Source organism: Acomys russatus, chromosome 27 (assembly GCF_903995435.1).
Source record: "Acomys russatus chromosome 27, mAcoRus1.1, whole genome shotgun sequence".
Lineage (NCBI taxonomy): Eukaryota > Metazoa > Chordata > Mammalia > Rodentia > Muridae > Acomys > Acomys russatus.
The window spans coordinates 54259542-54273620 of NC_067163.1; the positions used below are offsets into that span (position 1 = coordinate 54259542).

Genomic DNA, 14079 nt, shown 5'->3' on the forward strand with positions numbered 1-14079 from the left:
CCTGCAGTCCAGGTGTGATGCTTTCAAACCACAGGCTTATAATTTCTGTATTGTTTGGCATGTCTACAATGGTGCCTACTTGGAACCAGATGTGTAATGGTTACACGGTCCAAGTGAAGCCGTTCCCATTCAGGATGGAGAATAGGAGGAAAGGAGACTTCACTCCAAATTCACACTGGCCAAAATCCTAGTAGGTGCTGCCGATTCTACCAAAGTCTCTGTGTCTCTGTCTGTCTGTCTGTCTGTCTGTCTGTCTGTCTGTCTCTTGTCTCCCCTCAGCCCTTTCTATCTTTCCCACACTGTCTCATACTTCAACCTCCACTTCCACACATCAGCCTTCTTCAAAGCTCACTTTAAAAAGCAACACTTCCAGGACAGGGTTTGTGACCTCACATTGCACCTACCCTGGCCTGGGGGCCTCAGCACGGCTCTTGAGGCCTAGCACTAAGGTTATCCTTAAACGCTGAGAACAGTTTCTCCTTAAAGTCTTCAGTAAAAAAACAAACAAACAACCAAAAAACCCAGTGTCCAGTGCATTCCCACCGCTGGATCAGAGATTCTCTGAGGCCCCAAAATGAGGCCTGAGCGGTTTATATCTTAGTAGGTGAGATGGACCAGTACTGAAGGATTATGTTATGAGAAACCCTAAAAGGCCCAAGTGATTGCCAAGTGAAATGTATTTCTAAGACTTTGTTTTGCAGTATAATTAATCCATTCAGTACCTCCTCCACTCTCTATTTGTGTAGGTCTGAGCTTAACAGAGCATTTAAAAGACAGTAGGACATCTATTAGTTCTACATATAGAAAATGCAATTAGATCCACATTTATCACCCTACACAAAACTCAAGTCCAAGTGGATCAAAGACCTCACCGTAAAACCAGACACACTGAATGTATTTGAAGAAAAAGTGGGGAAGAACCTTGAACTCATTGGCACAGGAGACAACTTCCTAAACAGAAAACCAAGAGTTCAGGCTCTAAGACCAAAAATTAATAAATATGAAACTCATGAAACTCAAAAGCTTCTGTAAGGCAAAGGACACTGTAAATAGAATAAAAAGGCAGCCTACAGATTGGGAAAAGATCTTCACCAACTCTACATCCGACAGAGGGTTAATATCCAAAATATATAAAGAACTCAAAAATTAAACACCATCAAACAAAATAAACCAATTTAAAAATGGGGCATAGAGCTAAACAGAGAATTCTCGACAGAGGAATCTCAAATGGCGAAGAAGGATTTAAAGATATGTTCAGCGCCCTTAGTCATGAGGGAAATGCAAATCAAAATGACTCTGATACCCCATCCTACACCTGTCAGAATGATTAAGATTTAAAAAAAACTCAAGTGACAGCACATAAACACTCCTCCACTACTGCTGGGAGTACAAACTTATACAACCACTTTGGAAACCAATTTGTCACTTTCTCGGAAAACTGGCAATAGCTCTACCTCAAACCCAGCTATAACACTCCTGGGCATATACCAACTGATGGTTCCACCATACAAAAATATTTGCTCAACTATGTTCTTAACAGCTTCATTCATAATCTTGAGAATCTGGAAACAACCCAGTTGTCCCTCAGTGGAAGAATGGATAAAGAAACTGTGGTACATTTACATAATGGAATACTACTCAGCCATTAAAAAACAAGGAAATCATGAAATTTGCAGACAAATGGGTGGAACTAGAAAATACCATTCTGAGTGTGTTAACCCAGACCCAGAAAGGCACCCATGGTATATACTCACTTATAAGTGGATTATAGTATATCCTGAGTACAGGATAAATACACTACAATTCACGGACCCAAAGAAAATAAGTAACATGGAGGTCCCAAGGGAGGATGCTTCAACCTCCCAGAGAAGAGGAAGCAGAATAAACAGAGGCTGTGTTTGAAGAGAAGGAACAGGTAGGAGAGGGAATGCAGAGAGAGATAAGGGTGGAGATCAGACCTGGGGAGAGAGGAGGCAGGAGGACAGAAGGCCTGCCGAGAAAAGAGACACTGTGGATGGGGGCATTTCTGTGACAAGCTGAAGACCTAAGTCAGAACAGGTCTCCGGGAGGATATGAGGGGGACTCTATCTAAGACTCCTAATAGCCGTGACCATGGACACTGAAGAGGACACCATCAAGCTAGACACGATTCCCAGTGGAGGGAGAAGAACTCCAACCCACCCACAAAAACTTTGATCCAAAACTTAACCTGACTACAAGATGTGCACGGATAAAGACAGAGCAGATAGAGCAGAGATTGAGGGAATGTCCAACCAATGCCTGGCCCAGCAAAGACCCGCCCCATGGAAGAGAGCCAACCCCTGACAACATTAATGATACTCTGCTAAGCTTGCAGATGGAAGCCTATCAGAGTTGTCCAATGGCAAATTGTAGCATTACGTTTTCCTAGCTGAAGAGGAAGGCAGTCCCTATGTGTGTAGAAGGAGATTAGCTCCATTGTACTATGCCAGGTATACAAAAGCCCACTTGTATGTTCAGAGTCAGAACTTCCTCAGCGCTGTAGGGAAGATTCTGCCCATTACTGTAATAGACCTGCAAGGACTTCATGCTGTTCAATTCTGTACTCTGCCTTTAATCGGGTTCCCACGAGTTCTTCTGAAAATTAAGAGGGCTTTAAAATCCCACTGAAACGCAAATGCAACTAAGTGGGCCCAGAGTGAGGTCTGGAAGACACTAAACTGATGTCTATGCTGCTAGTCTGAGGCCCACGCTAGGAGTGGCAGGAGGCTGGGCAGCCTAGGCTTCAGTCACATCACAATCCCCTGGCGGGCGCGTGATCAATGTCCAGGTGCCATCCTAGAATGAAAATAGCCCAGAATCCAGAAATTGAGAGTAATGCCCAGATTTCTAATGTGCCCTCAGTTTTGAGAACTGTTAATTCTATAACTGTACAGCTCAAAGATGTTTATGGCTCAGTAAGTCCAAATGTGTGTGTACGTGCGTGTGTGTTGTATGGGGCCACACCAGATGTCAGTTTTTTTTAGAGTCGGTCCTCTCTTCACGTCTTTGCGTGGGTTTCAGGGAATTAATTCAGGTATTCAGATCACCAGCTTTGCACAGCGAGCACTTTAACCCACTGAGTCAGCTCACCAGGCCCCAGAGAACTTTCTTCAAAGAAAGTCTGTATCATTTCCCTCCCTCATCCAAGATGGGGCATTAAGGGCCCTCTGCTGAGAGACTGTCATCACTTCCCATGACAGCTAAATATTGCACTGACAGGGCCTGGCCTAGCCATCCCCAGAGAAGCATCCTCCTGCAGCAGATGGGAAGAAACACAGACCCACAGGCAGACGGAATGAGAGACCTTGGAACACTCTGCCTTAAGCAGGCTCTTTATATCAAATCCCTCCCCTCAGGGCTCAGGAAACCCTGAGGAAGAGGAGGAAGAAGAGTGTTTTGCTCATGGAAGACTCTGAAAAACATGGAGTCTTCATGCCACCTGAGAGAGAGGAGTTCCTATTCTATCTTCTTAAAGTATCTCTGCCTGGGACAAGTCCCTTTGTCAGTATGAAGATGTGCTTAAGCCCTATCTGGAGAAGACACAGCTGACCCCTAAGGAGCCGGTGAGTGCTAGGAAGCATCACTGAAGGAAGGAATTATATAAATTACTTCTTCTGTCTTTAAAGTGACAGCCTAAGACTCTGCTGATGTGTGCTTCCCTTCAGCTGAAAGAGCGAGCAGACATCTTCTTACTTAGTCATGGACTCCAAATATCATGTGAATGTCTTAAACCATTGCTACTGGGGGTGGGGTGGGCATGGGGGAGGGGGTGGGGTGGGCATGGGGGTGAGGTGGGTGTGGGGGGGTGGGCGTGGGGGTGGGCATGGGGGTGGGGTTGTGGGAGTGGGGTGGGGGTGAGGTAGGCGTGGGGGTGGGCGTGGGGGTAGTGGATGGTTTAGTATTGTTTAAGCCACCTGTTGGTACTATTCCTTAGTCCATTGTGTTTCTGTGTCAGCACTAATGGATGGATAATCTGCTCTTTGCAGATCAATGAAAGACATGTAGTAACAGGCCTGCCTCTATGTGCTTTCTTTGAGAAGCTAAGCAATCCTGGATGAGCATTGTGACACCTATTAGATTAGGATTAAAACTCTCTACCACTGAACAACAACAAAAATATTGCACTGCTGTATGGATGGATAAAAGAAATTGCTATAGTATCTCAGCCACGTGAAGTGTGAAACCATTCAAGTTTTGTTTTTTTTTTTGTTTTGTTTTTTTTTTAACTTAAAGCCACACAGCTCCTTGTCACACATAGCTCCTACCTCTATCGTTTGAAGTTGTATTTGATGAAAGATCATTCTCGGAGCCAACGTGTCACCTGTTCTGACACCAAAAACTGCCAAGCCCTTATAAATTACATTTTTTACAAAAAAAAAAAAAAAAAAATTAGGAGGATCCACAGTGGACACCCAGATTCTCCTATATACAGCCATCCTTACCTGCCCCTCTCCCTTGAAAAGAGCACATCACTGAGAGTGTGATTACAATGTCTCTCCGGGAAACTTCAGCCCCACAGTCCACCAGCTGTCCACGAATGGCTGACCACTGTGCTTCATAAAAAACATGTTTAAAGCAGAACTTGCCAGGTGACTCCTCCAAACCGCAGTACTGTCCTTAACTCCTTGTGACACCATCTGGCTTCAGCAAGTTAACCATGCTTGAAGTCTAAAGTCAGTTTGACCCAACCTCATCTGTCCCATATATTTAACACTGACCCAATCTTTGCATGTTTTTTTTTCCTTTACCAAGATTTTTCTTATCTATTTTCCAATCATTCTCTAGACAATTAATTACTCATACCATTGTGTGAACCATGAACGTGTTAAAACTAGCACTCAGCAAATCCATGGACCAGAAATACACTGCTTGCTAAGGATATTTTTACTTTTACCAATAAGGAATCAATTTCCACAAATGAAAAGAGCTGCCCAAGATGAAGTCGCCCATAGTGCCCACGTTTATGACCCCATCGACTCCTGCAGTGAATGGTGCTTTGTGTAGGAAATTGATGTCACAGGAAGCCTCTGAGAGCTCAGGGCTAGAGGGTTGGTGCTGACAGCTCAGAGGCTGAAGGCAGCGCTGAGGGGTGGCTTGTTGATGCTTCCTGCTACCCTTCTTACGGGATTTCAGTTACTTATCTTTTACTAAGCCTCTGACACTAGTAGCCACTTGTTTGCCCTTCCTTTTTTCTTTCTTTTTGTCTTTTCCTTTTTTTTTTTTTTTTTTTTTTTTTTTTTTTTGCTTCATCACCTTTGTTATTTCTTCCATTACAACAGTTACTATTTATTCTATTTTCTACTTGGGAGAGATACTTTTTTTTTTTTTTTTTTTTAACAATTATAGGAGTACTAAATAACTAAAGTAAGATTCAAAATTAGGTTTGACTGTGAGGTCTATACACACATACACACCTTACCCCCCCCCACACACACATACACACCTTACCCCTCCCACACACACACACACCTTACCCACACATACACACACACACACACACACACACACACACACACACACACATGAGCAGGAACTCTCAAGTGAAAAAAAAAACCAAACTATATAATTTCACCACTAAAACCACTTCAGAAAGGAGAAAAATGAGAACCTCCCTTTCTGCAGAAAAATATTTAGACTATAAAACACTGTAAGATATTACTGGAGCCTCATCCACCCATTAGGAAACCAGGAGGCAGCAAAGTGCCCTAACCCTAATGACAGAAGAAAAGGCCAGAGTTCTACGAGCCTCTAGAGACACTTAATAAAACCAAAATGTTACTCTATCGCCAGCTAAACTAAAACCGCTGTGCATATGAAAATGCTTTTTACCTTTTAAGTTGGGGTGCTAGAAAAATTTCTTAAATTACACTTTAACCAGTTTCTTTATCACTGCTATTTCAAGTTACTTCTTCTCCAGCAGAAAGGCACTAAGGAGGAAAAAAAAAAAGGCAAAACATTCCCTTTGAGAGGAAAGAGGAAGAAAGGCAAGAGGAAGGCAGAAAACCACAAATACCAACTTCAGGGTACCGAACAGCAAAGCACTTCCCTCAGGCATATCAGCCGCTCACAGATAGAATTCACCTCTTCTGCCGAACTTCTACCCTGAGAGAAAAATCTAAGAAGCTGAGATATAAAACATATTTTTTTCTGCAAAGCATATTTTAACGGCAGTTTCTTACAGTTAAGAGACCCAGAAAAGAAGTTCCTGGCATATTCCTGCACTTGCTATCTCTCTTTGCCTCTGTCCAAACCCTGCTTAACAGACATGGGCAGTATTCGCCATGACTCCCAGTGACAGTACCATTTGTGGCTTGCAGTCTTTGGGTCAGACAGAACTTACTGGTTGGAGTTGTAGTCATCGGCTGATAGGCCTGCAAGAGAGAAACACCCAGACACAAAGGAACCCATGGGGACATGTGTGACAGTAAGTCTCTAATTATCCTTTCTAATTCTGGAGCCATGTGACTGGACTTCACACAGCACTGCTGAACCCTGGGGGCCTGAGGCTCACAAGCTGGACCACTAAGAGAGGAGATGCTGCTCTTTGCTCCTTCATTAAAATATTGCATTACATAGCAGGGCGAGGTAAGCTATTTCCTGCTGACAAGCAGCAACTCCCTGGCCAGCTGACAGGTCAGAGCATCCCGGAAGAATTTAACCATTCCTGTTCAGTTGGGATCCAGGGTCTCAGCAGACTTCGTTATTTCTATATAATACTTTAAAGTACACATAGAAAAATAAGAAATCAAACAGTGAATCTTCCCAACTAAATATTGAAAGTGAGAGATCAAAAGAATTTTCTTCTTTGATGTGTGTGGGAGAGCAGCAGAGAGATGCCAGCTCCTCCCGGCTACCAAAACTCAGTAGAACACTGAAAGAAGAAAGGAGTTTTTGCTACTCTGACCACTCCAAAACAATACACACACACACACACACACACACACACACACATACACACCACAAGACACACACACTACATACATACACACAGCAGGCACACACCTTCACACACACACACACACACACACACACATACATACACATACACACAAGCACACACACACACCACACCACACACCAAAGAATAAGAAAAACAGTAGCAAGCAGTTCAGCATTTAGAACCAAGTTCTCAAAAATGGACAAATTCAGACTCTCTCTGTATAGAAAAGAGAATATAATTATTATAATTATATAAAAGACCGAGAAATGCAGGACAGTGAAAATACTTGCCTAGGAGTTAAGCAACTTGAAGGCAGGCACAGGATATGTCACTACCAAGTCACATGGCTTTGAGTAATTCTACCAAACAAGGACACTGGTTTTCTACTTGTGTTGTTGTTGTTGTTATAAATAATGTTGTACAGCTTTGTCTGCCCATAACCTTGAGACCACCAAACAAAATTCCCCATCAAGCCGGTGTGTCCTAAGCACTGGCAGTGCACATGGAAGGGAGAAATCACCTGGTCAGGAGCCCTGCAGGAGAGTCCCCTGAAAGATGCCTCTTTTCTGCACTGGGATGTTTGTTTGTTTGTTTGTTTGTTTGTTGCCTTAGGCAGGTGACACAACTGAAATTTTACCTCAAGGCAGCCCAGCAGACACACTATCTAAGCTGGCATGTAAAACACTAGGAGCTACTCCAGCATTCTACCTACTTAACTCTGTCCATACTAAGGACTGGGCACTGGGCTGGCGCGTTTAATATCTACCTGACACAAGCTAGAGTTGTCTGAAAAAAGAGAATCTCCACCGAGAAGATGCCTCTGTGAGATCTGGCAGTCAGACATTTTCTTACTTAGAGACTGGTAGGAGAGGACCCAGCCCATTGCGGGTGGTGTCATCGCCGAGCTCTGAAAGGAAGCAGCTGAGCAGACCACGAAGGGCAAGCCAGCAAGCAGCATCAGTTCCTGCCTCCAGGTTCCTGGCCTGCTTCGGATCCCACCCCTTCGCTGTGGATGATAAACTACAAGTGAAATAACCCTTGCTTCCACCACGTTGCTTTTAGTCATGGCGTTTCATCACAGCTGTGGTAACGCTAATTAAGACAGTGCCGGTGCTGCCAAGTGATGATACATCTTCCTCCGTGTCTGGTCACGGAAGTAGAAATGAGTCAGCCTTTCACCCAGCCTTTTCTGTGCTGCCCACTGGCTCTAGTCTCTTACCCTCACTGACACAATTTCCCTATGGCTTCTGTGGTAGAATGTCAGCACCCAGACCCACCTTAGTTAGCTCTTGATTTTGTCTACAGCATAAATAACTTCTATAGATTGCCAGAAAGTTGGGAAGTACGTTGAATTTTTTTTTACATACAGGTTCTACAGCATTTTACCAAAATTTGCAGTCACAGGAGATGATTAAAAAATAAAATAAAATAAAATAAAACTAAAATGGCACTCCCTGTTGAGAGGCAGACACTTTCTCCAGAGACGCTTCAGAAACACTCTGCTCACAGGCACACTCCTGTTCCAGAAATGCTTGCTCTCCAGGGTCCCCTTTCCTTGGGGGCACTCTTCTCTCAGTGACACATTCCTTGGAAACAGGGCACCCCTCTTTGATACAGAAAGCCTGAACATGGACTTAGCAGCCAGACCCTGTGCAGGGTGCTCTCAGCTATATGAACCCTTTAGTTGCCATAGCTGTACACAGAGCACCATTATCCCTGGTTTTTAAAACGATTTATTTATTATTATGTATACAGTGCTCTGCTTGTATGTACTCCTGCAGGCCAGAAGAGGGCGCCATATCACATTACAGATGGTTGTTGGGAATTGAACTCAGGACCTTTGGAAGAGCAGGCGGTGCTCTTAACCACTGAGCCATCTCTCCAGCCCCCATTATCCCTATTTGAAAAGCAAAATTAAACCAGGTTTCAGCGTGAATACACATATCAGACCGAAACCTTGCGCTTTTGAGACCTTGTGCGCTTTTCATTATCTTACTGTGAAACAAGTCAATTGCTACCTATTTCACAGGGAAACATGGCGACGGTATTGAAATGCTCTGGTTCTGAATGTGTCCCTCCAAAGGACCATAGAATTATGCTGGTTATAGAAAATTCCAACACAGGGCGGGCTGTTGGGAGAGACAGCTTTATATCTCTCCACCAGCACCTCCAGATACGTATACAGAAAACACGTATCAAAGCTAAATCCCTAACACGTACAGGGTTTAGCAGTCCCTTCCGGCTGAGGTGCTAAGTGGCAGGCAGATGAACTAAGGATGCAGGCAAGAGCAGGTGAAATGATGGGTACCCGTAAGTAGACACACAGCGCCAGGTGACAGCTGTGGGTCGTGTACCCTGCCTAAGTTGTCATTTAGCCTCAAGCTGGATGTCAATGGTAAAAACAGGAACACACCTTGCCGATGCTCCTCCTTACAGCATCAGCCACTGTCTACAGCCCACAGCTTCGGAGCAAGCAACTGCTCGTCACAACTACGTGCTCGGCATCCAGGAAATGCCCTCAGCTTGCCAGTTTGACAAACCACTAGAGTAGGTGTTCTCTCAAATCCCAAACGTCCACTTACTCACATCATTCGCTTACTTATACAGAAACTAGCCAGAATCATTTAAAATATACCCACACTCAGATTTCCCAAAGAGAGGAAGCTACAAAACAAAACAAACAAACAAACAAACAAACAAAAAACCCACAACAATGGAAGCAATGAGAAGGGCACTGCTACCTTCCCCAGAAGGCAATCTCTTGAGGGCCTTTGGCGTAGACAGAGTTGGCAGGATCATGCAGTCCGTTGCTGACCCCCATCACTATCGCGCCATCTGCTGACACACTCAGGATGTCCTGGTGTCCTCCCACAGAGGTCCTGTCCAAGAACTGACCACCCTCTTTAATGCGCTGCTGTATCATCGGCGTGAGCGGCATTTCAAAGCTGAAGTAGCTATCAGGCTCTGAGTACAGGGTTTCCAATGACTCTGCGCTGTAGTACAAGGAAGTGTTGTCCAAAATGGTTTCAAATTGGCTGCTGTACACATCAGTGGAGTCCTCCGTATAGCCAGGCCCCAGGGTATCATCGTCTCCTCCCCTGAGGGCCTCCTCTTGCTCGAGAAACCTGGAAAATTAGCAAAAGCAACGATTTTCAATATTAAAATAATTTTTTTTCTTTTCAATTTCTGGCCTTCCACCAACCATGTATAAAAAAAAATAGTGTTGTGTGAATGTAACTTCTATTCACCCAACTTGTAGCTTCTTAACACAGTTGGGAAGAAGAATATGAAACCTACTTAGGCTAACATATTCTCTTTAGGCTGTTTTGTGGGTGTGAGTGTTTTGTCTGTGTGTGTGTGTGTGTGTGTTGCCACATGCATTCTGGGATCCAACAGAAGTTAGAAGAGGGCATCAGATCCGCTGAAACTGGATGGTGGAGAGCCTCTATGTGACTGTCAGGAATTGAACCCAGGTCCTCTGCAAGAACAACAGGTGCTCCTAACACAAAGCTAAATCCACAAGCCCAGGCTAAAATATTCTTAATACACATGTTACTAATGTATAGACAATTTATTAAATTTTCAAACTAGTTTCCTACATCATTTATGGAGTGTATTTGAATACTAAATTTTCTTTTCAATCAGCCATATCTAGGTCGCACAACTATCATCACTAATTTTAAGAGCAGCACATAAATATCATGTAAACTTGATACAGGAAGAGATGAGTAAAATGCACTGAACTTTCTCTGGTTTAAGACCAGAAGCTCCACAGAGGACCCCGTCAGAATCCAGCGGCTGCCCTCTGCTGACGTAAAGTGGAACTGCAGAGACTCCCGGTTCACAGCAGGGGAGTAATTGGTGGCTGTTTCTCTGCATCTCTCTGTTCCTTAGCTGCCTTTAGTCTTGGGTGGGGTTAGCATCTACTGAGCTCTCCCACCCTCGCCCGTGTCCACAGTAGCGTGTCTACTGTTGTTGGCCTTGTTCAGCTCATGTTTCTGTTCCTGAGATTGCATGGGTGTAGTCTGACATTCCTAGCAAGCAGTTAGCCAATGGTCAACCCTGAAAACAAACAGACAGGTGACATTACACAGACTGAACAGGTTGTAGTCATGTATTTAGGAATATATGTATATATTCCATATATGTATGTAATATATATGTATGTCACAGCAACTAATGAAAAAAAAGGGACCATGAATTTCAAAGACAGAAAGGAAGGGTATATGTAGAGTTTGGAGCTGGCAAAGGAAAGGGGGAAATTATCATCTTAGAAAAATAAAAGAATTTTTTAAAGCTAATAAACACAGCATTTGTAAAGACAGCCAAAACCACAAAAGGCCAAATACAACTTAAACATTAATATAAAAGAGTGGGGCATACAGATGAGAAGAGTTAACATCCAGCATGGTCTCTGAATTGTAAAACGAGCATTCAGATACCTTAGATAAGTGGGCGGTCAGAGCAGTAGACCAATAGTTAGGAAGCATGCAACTGAATGGCTGCTGTGTTGACTACTTGCTTTGTAACTTCAGATGACTTAACCTCTCTGACCCTCTGGTTCCTATAGATATGAATAAAACAGAAGTAGGAAGTATCTATTAAGTGTCTCATAAATAATTCCTAGGTATTACCAGAATCCACACTCAACAGTATGACTCTCTTTGTCGGTATTAACTTACTGTCATTCCACTGGGTACCAAATAATTTTCTGGGCGTATACTTAAAGGCCTTTTGCTCGTCTCAAAACAAAAGTCCTATATAAACGTCATTGCCCATTTTCTGTCTAGCTAATTTCCTCAGCTCTCAAGTCTCTCCTGACTAACATGCGTATAGAAAGGGCTGTGGAAGCTGCCACCTCACTAAGCTGCCTTCTTTCCATTCTAGCAGAATGCTGTTCTTTTCCTTCCCAGTACCTAGGTAATGTTTACGTGGTCAACTGGGGGGTTGTTGTTGTTGATGTTTGGTTGGTTTGGTTTTTTTGTTTTTGTCTTTCTGAGACTAGCATTATTCACCAAATCAGTATCACTTCAAGTTGCATACATGCTACATGTTCCTTTTCTCTTATTTATTTATTTATTTATTTGTGTATTTATTTATTTACTTGACATCCCTATGGCATCACCCTCCCTCCTTTCCTCCTGGTCCAGGGGGAAACAGGGAAGAGGGTGAGAGAATGTGATCGATTTGTATGTTTAGCAGTAAAGTCCACAGACCCTGGGTCTCATGTATTTTCCCCCATTCTTTCATGTCGAGCATCTAACAGGGTGTGGAACACAATCAGCAACCTGAAAACATTTATAGACAAAAAAGGAAGGGAAGGAAAGCGAATGGGAGCAGCGAATTACTAGTCCAACTAGCAGTGAAAGTGTACATTCCAGGATACACAGACAGAGCCATGTGATATAGAGCAAAGCTAGAGATTTTGTGATCCTGAGAGTCACCCAAAAGGAGCCTCATCTTTAATGTATCAACCTTTAAGGAAAACATATTCATTCTCTCTCTCTCTCTCTCTCTCTCTCTCTCTCTCTCTCTCTCTCTCTCTCACACACACACACACACACACACACACACACACACACACACACACACACACACGCACTCCTCCAGTCTTGATAGACATTTTGTACCATATAAACCAGTGGTTCTCAACTTACCTGATGCCATGACCCTTTAACAGAGCACTTCACGTTGTGGAGACCACCAACCATATAATTATTTTCATTACTACCTCACAACTGTAATTTCGCTACTTTTATTAATCATAATAAAAATATCTGTTTTCCTATGGTCGTAGGCAACCCCTGTGAGAGGGTCATCCAAGCTCCAGGCTGAGAAGCACTGAGGATAAAACGGTAACATGTGTAATGTTGGGAGAAATGATGGAAGAAAAGAAGGCTAACATTCAAAATACAGCAGTGCAGGTTAAAACAAATGACTTGTCAAAAACAACGGTCAGACCTGATCAGAGGGACTGGAGAAAGAGAGCTGTGTCGTTCATATAACCAAGCTCTAATGGGGCATGGACGTCAGAAATGCTGAGGAAGGCCAGAAAAGATCAAGAAATGCCAAGCTTACTTACGCAGGCCATGCGTCAGAACACATGCTACTTGTGAAAAGAAGAGATTCACTTGTGAATATCATGGAGCGAATGAACAGAGTCCGGTCTACCTCTGGCCCTTCTGAGATGTCCTTTCATGCTATAGAAAGCATCATGGGCCAAATCTCTCTGTCCGTACACAGAGCTGCACTAGAGCCTGGATGCAGGATGCACTGTAGCCACTGTGTGCACCCACAGGAAGGCCCAGATGGGCTGTAGTGACTACCTAAGACATGTCAGTAGAATTAGTCTTTTGGGGCTGGAGAGATGGCTGAGAGGGTAAGAGCACTGTCAGCTCTTCCAAAGGTCCTGAGTTCAATTCCCAGCAACCACATGGTGGTTCACAGCCATCTATAATGAGTTCTGGCCTGCAGGTGTATATCATTAAAAAAAAAAAAAAAAAAAAAAAAAAAAAAAACATTGTATACATAATAAATAAATGAATCTTTAAAAAAAAAAAAAAGAATTAGTCTTTTGTGTCAAAACCACATTTGCACAGCTGAGTGCTCACAGTGTCTTCAGCGCTGCTCTCCTGGTCCTTGCCTAACAGTTGACTTTGTTACATGACCGCTTTTCTGTCTTAGAAACTTGTAACGTAGGAAGAGCCTAGATTGCCATAGTTTCTCTTCCATTTTACGACAATAAGGACACTAAGTATGGGCAGCCCTCCCATTTGTGCACAGTGATAAATTGCCACTGGTATGAGGCCAAAGACTATGATTCCTAAATATGTCATTCCTGTTCATACCGGTGACAATCACTGCATACCAGCCACAGTAAGAGCTCTAATAATCATAACAAATGGAACAACACGAACAATACACTGTAATCAAAGTTATGCAAAGCGTGGGTTATTTATTTCCAGGCTGCTTCGTTTAGCATTTTTGAACACCACGGTCGACTGCAGGTAAATGGAATAAATACAGCAAAGAGAACTGACTTGGCAGGGTGGGGCTACGGAACTGTGCTATGGGTTCCCACATCCAGCACAGGCACTGGTTTCCTCCAACGTGTTCCC

At 43.4% G+C, this 14079-nt stretch overlaps 1 protein-coding gene across 1 annotated transcript in view; it reads right to left on the reverse strand.

The window, feature by feature from the left end:
• Window positions 1-10107, reverse strand: part of LOC127210139 (PH and SEC7 domain-containing protein 3-like) — an 82084-nt gene extending 71977 nt beyond the window's left edge. Inside the window, exon 1 of the mRNA XM_051169814.1 lies at window positions 9703-10107. Within this exon, the coding sequence (XP_051025771.1) occupies window positions 9703-9899 (197 nt within the window). The 5' untranslated portion in view covers window positions 9900-10107. The remainder of the gene's footprint in view (window positions 1-9702) is intronic.
• Window positions 10108-14079: the final 3972 nt, after the last annotated feature.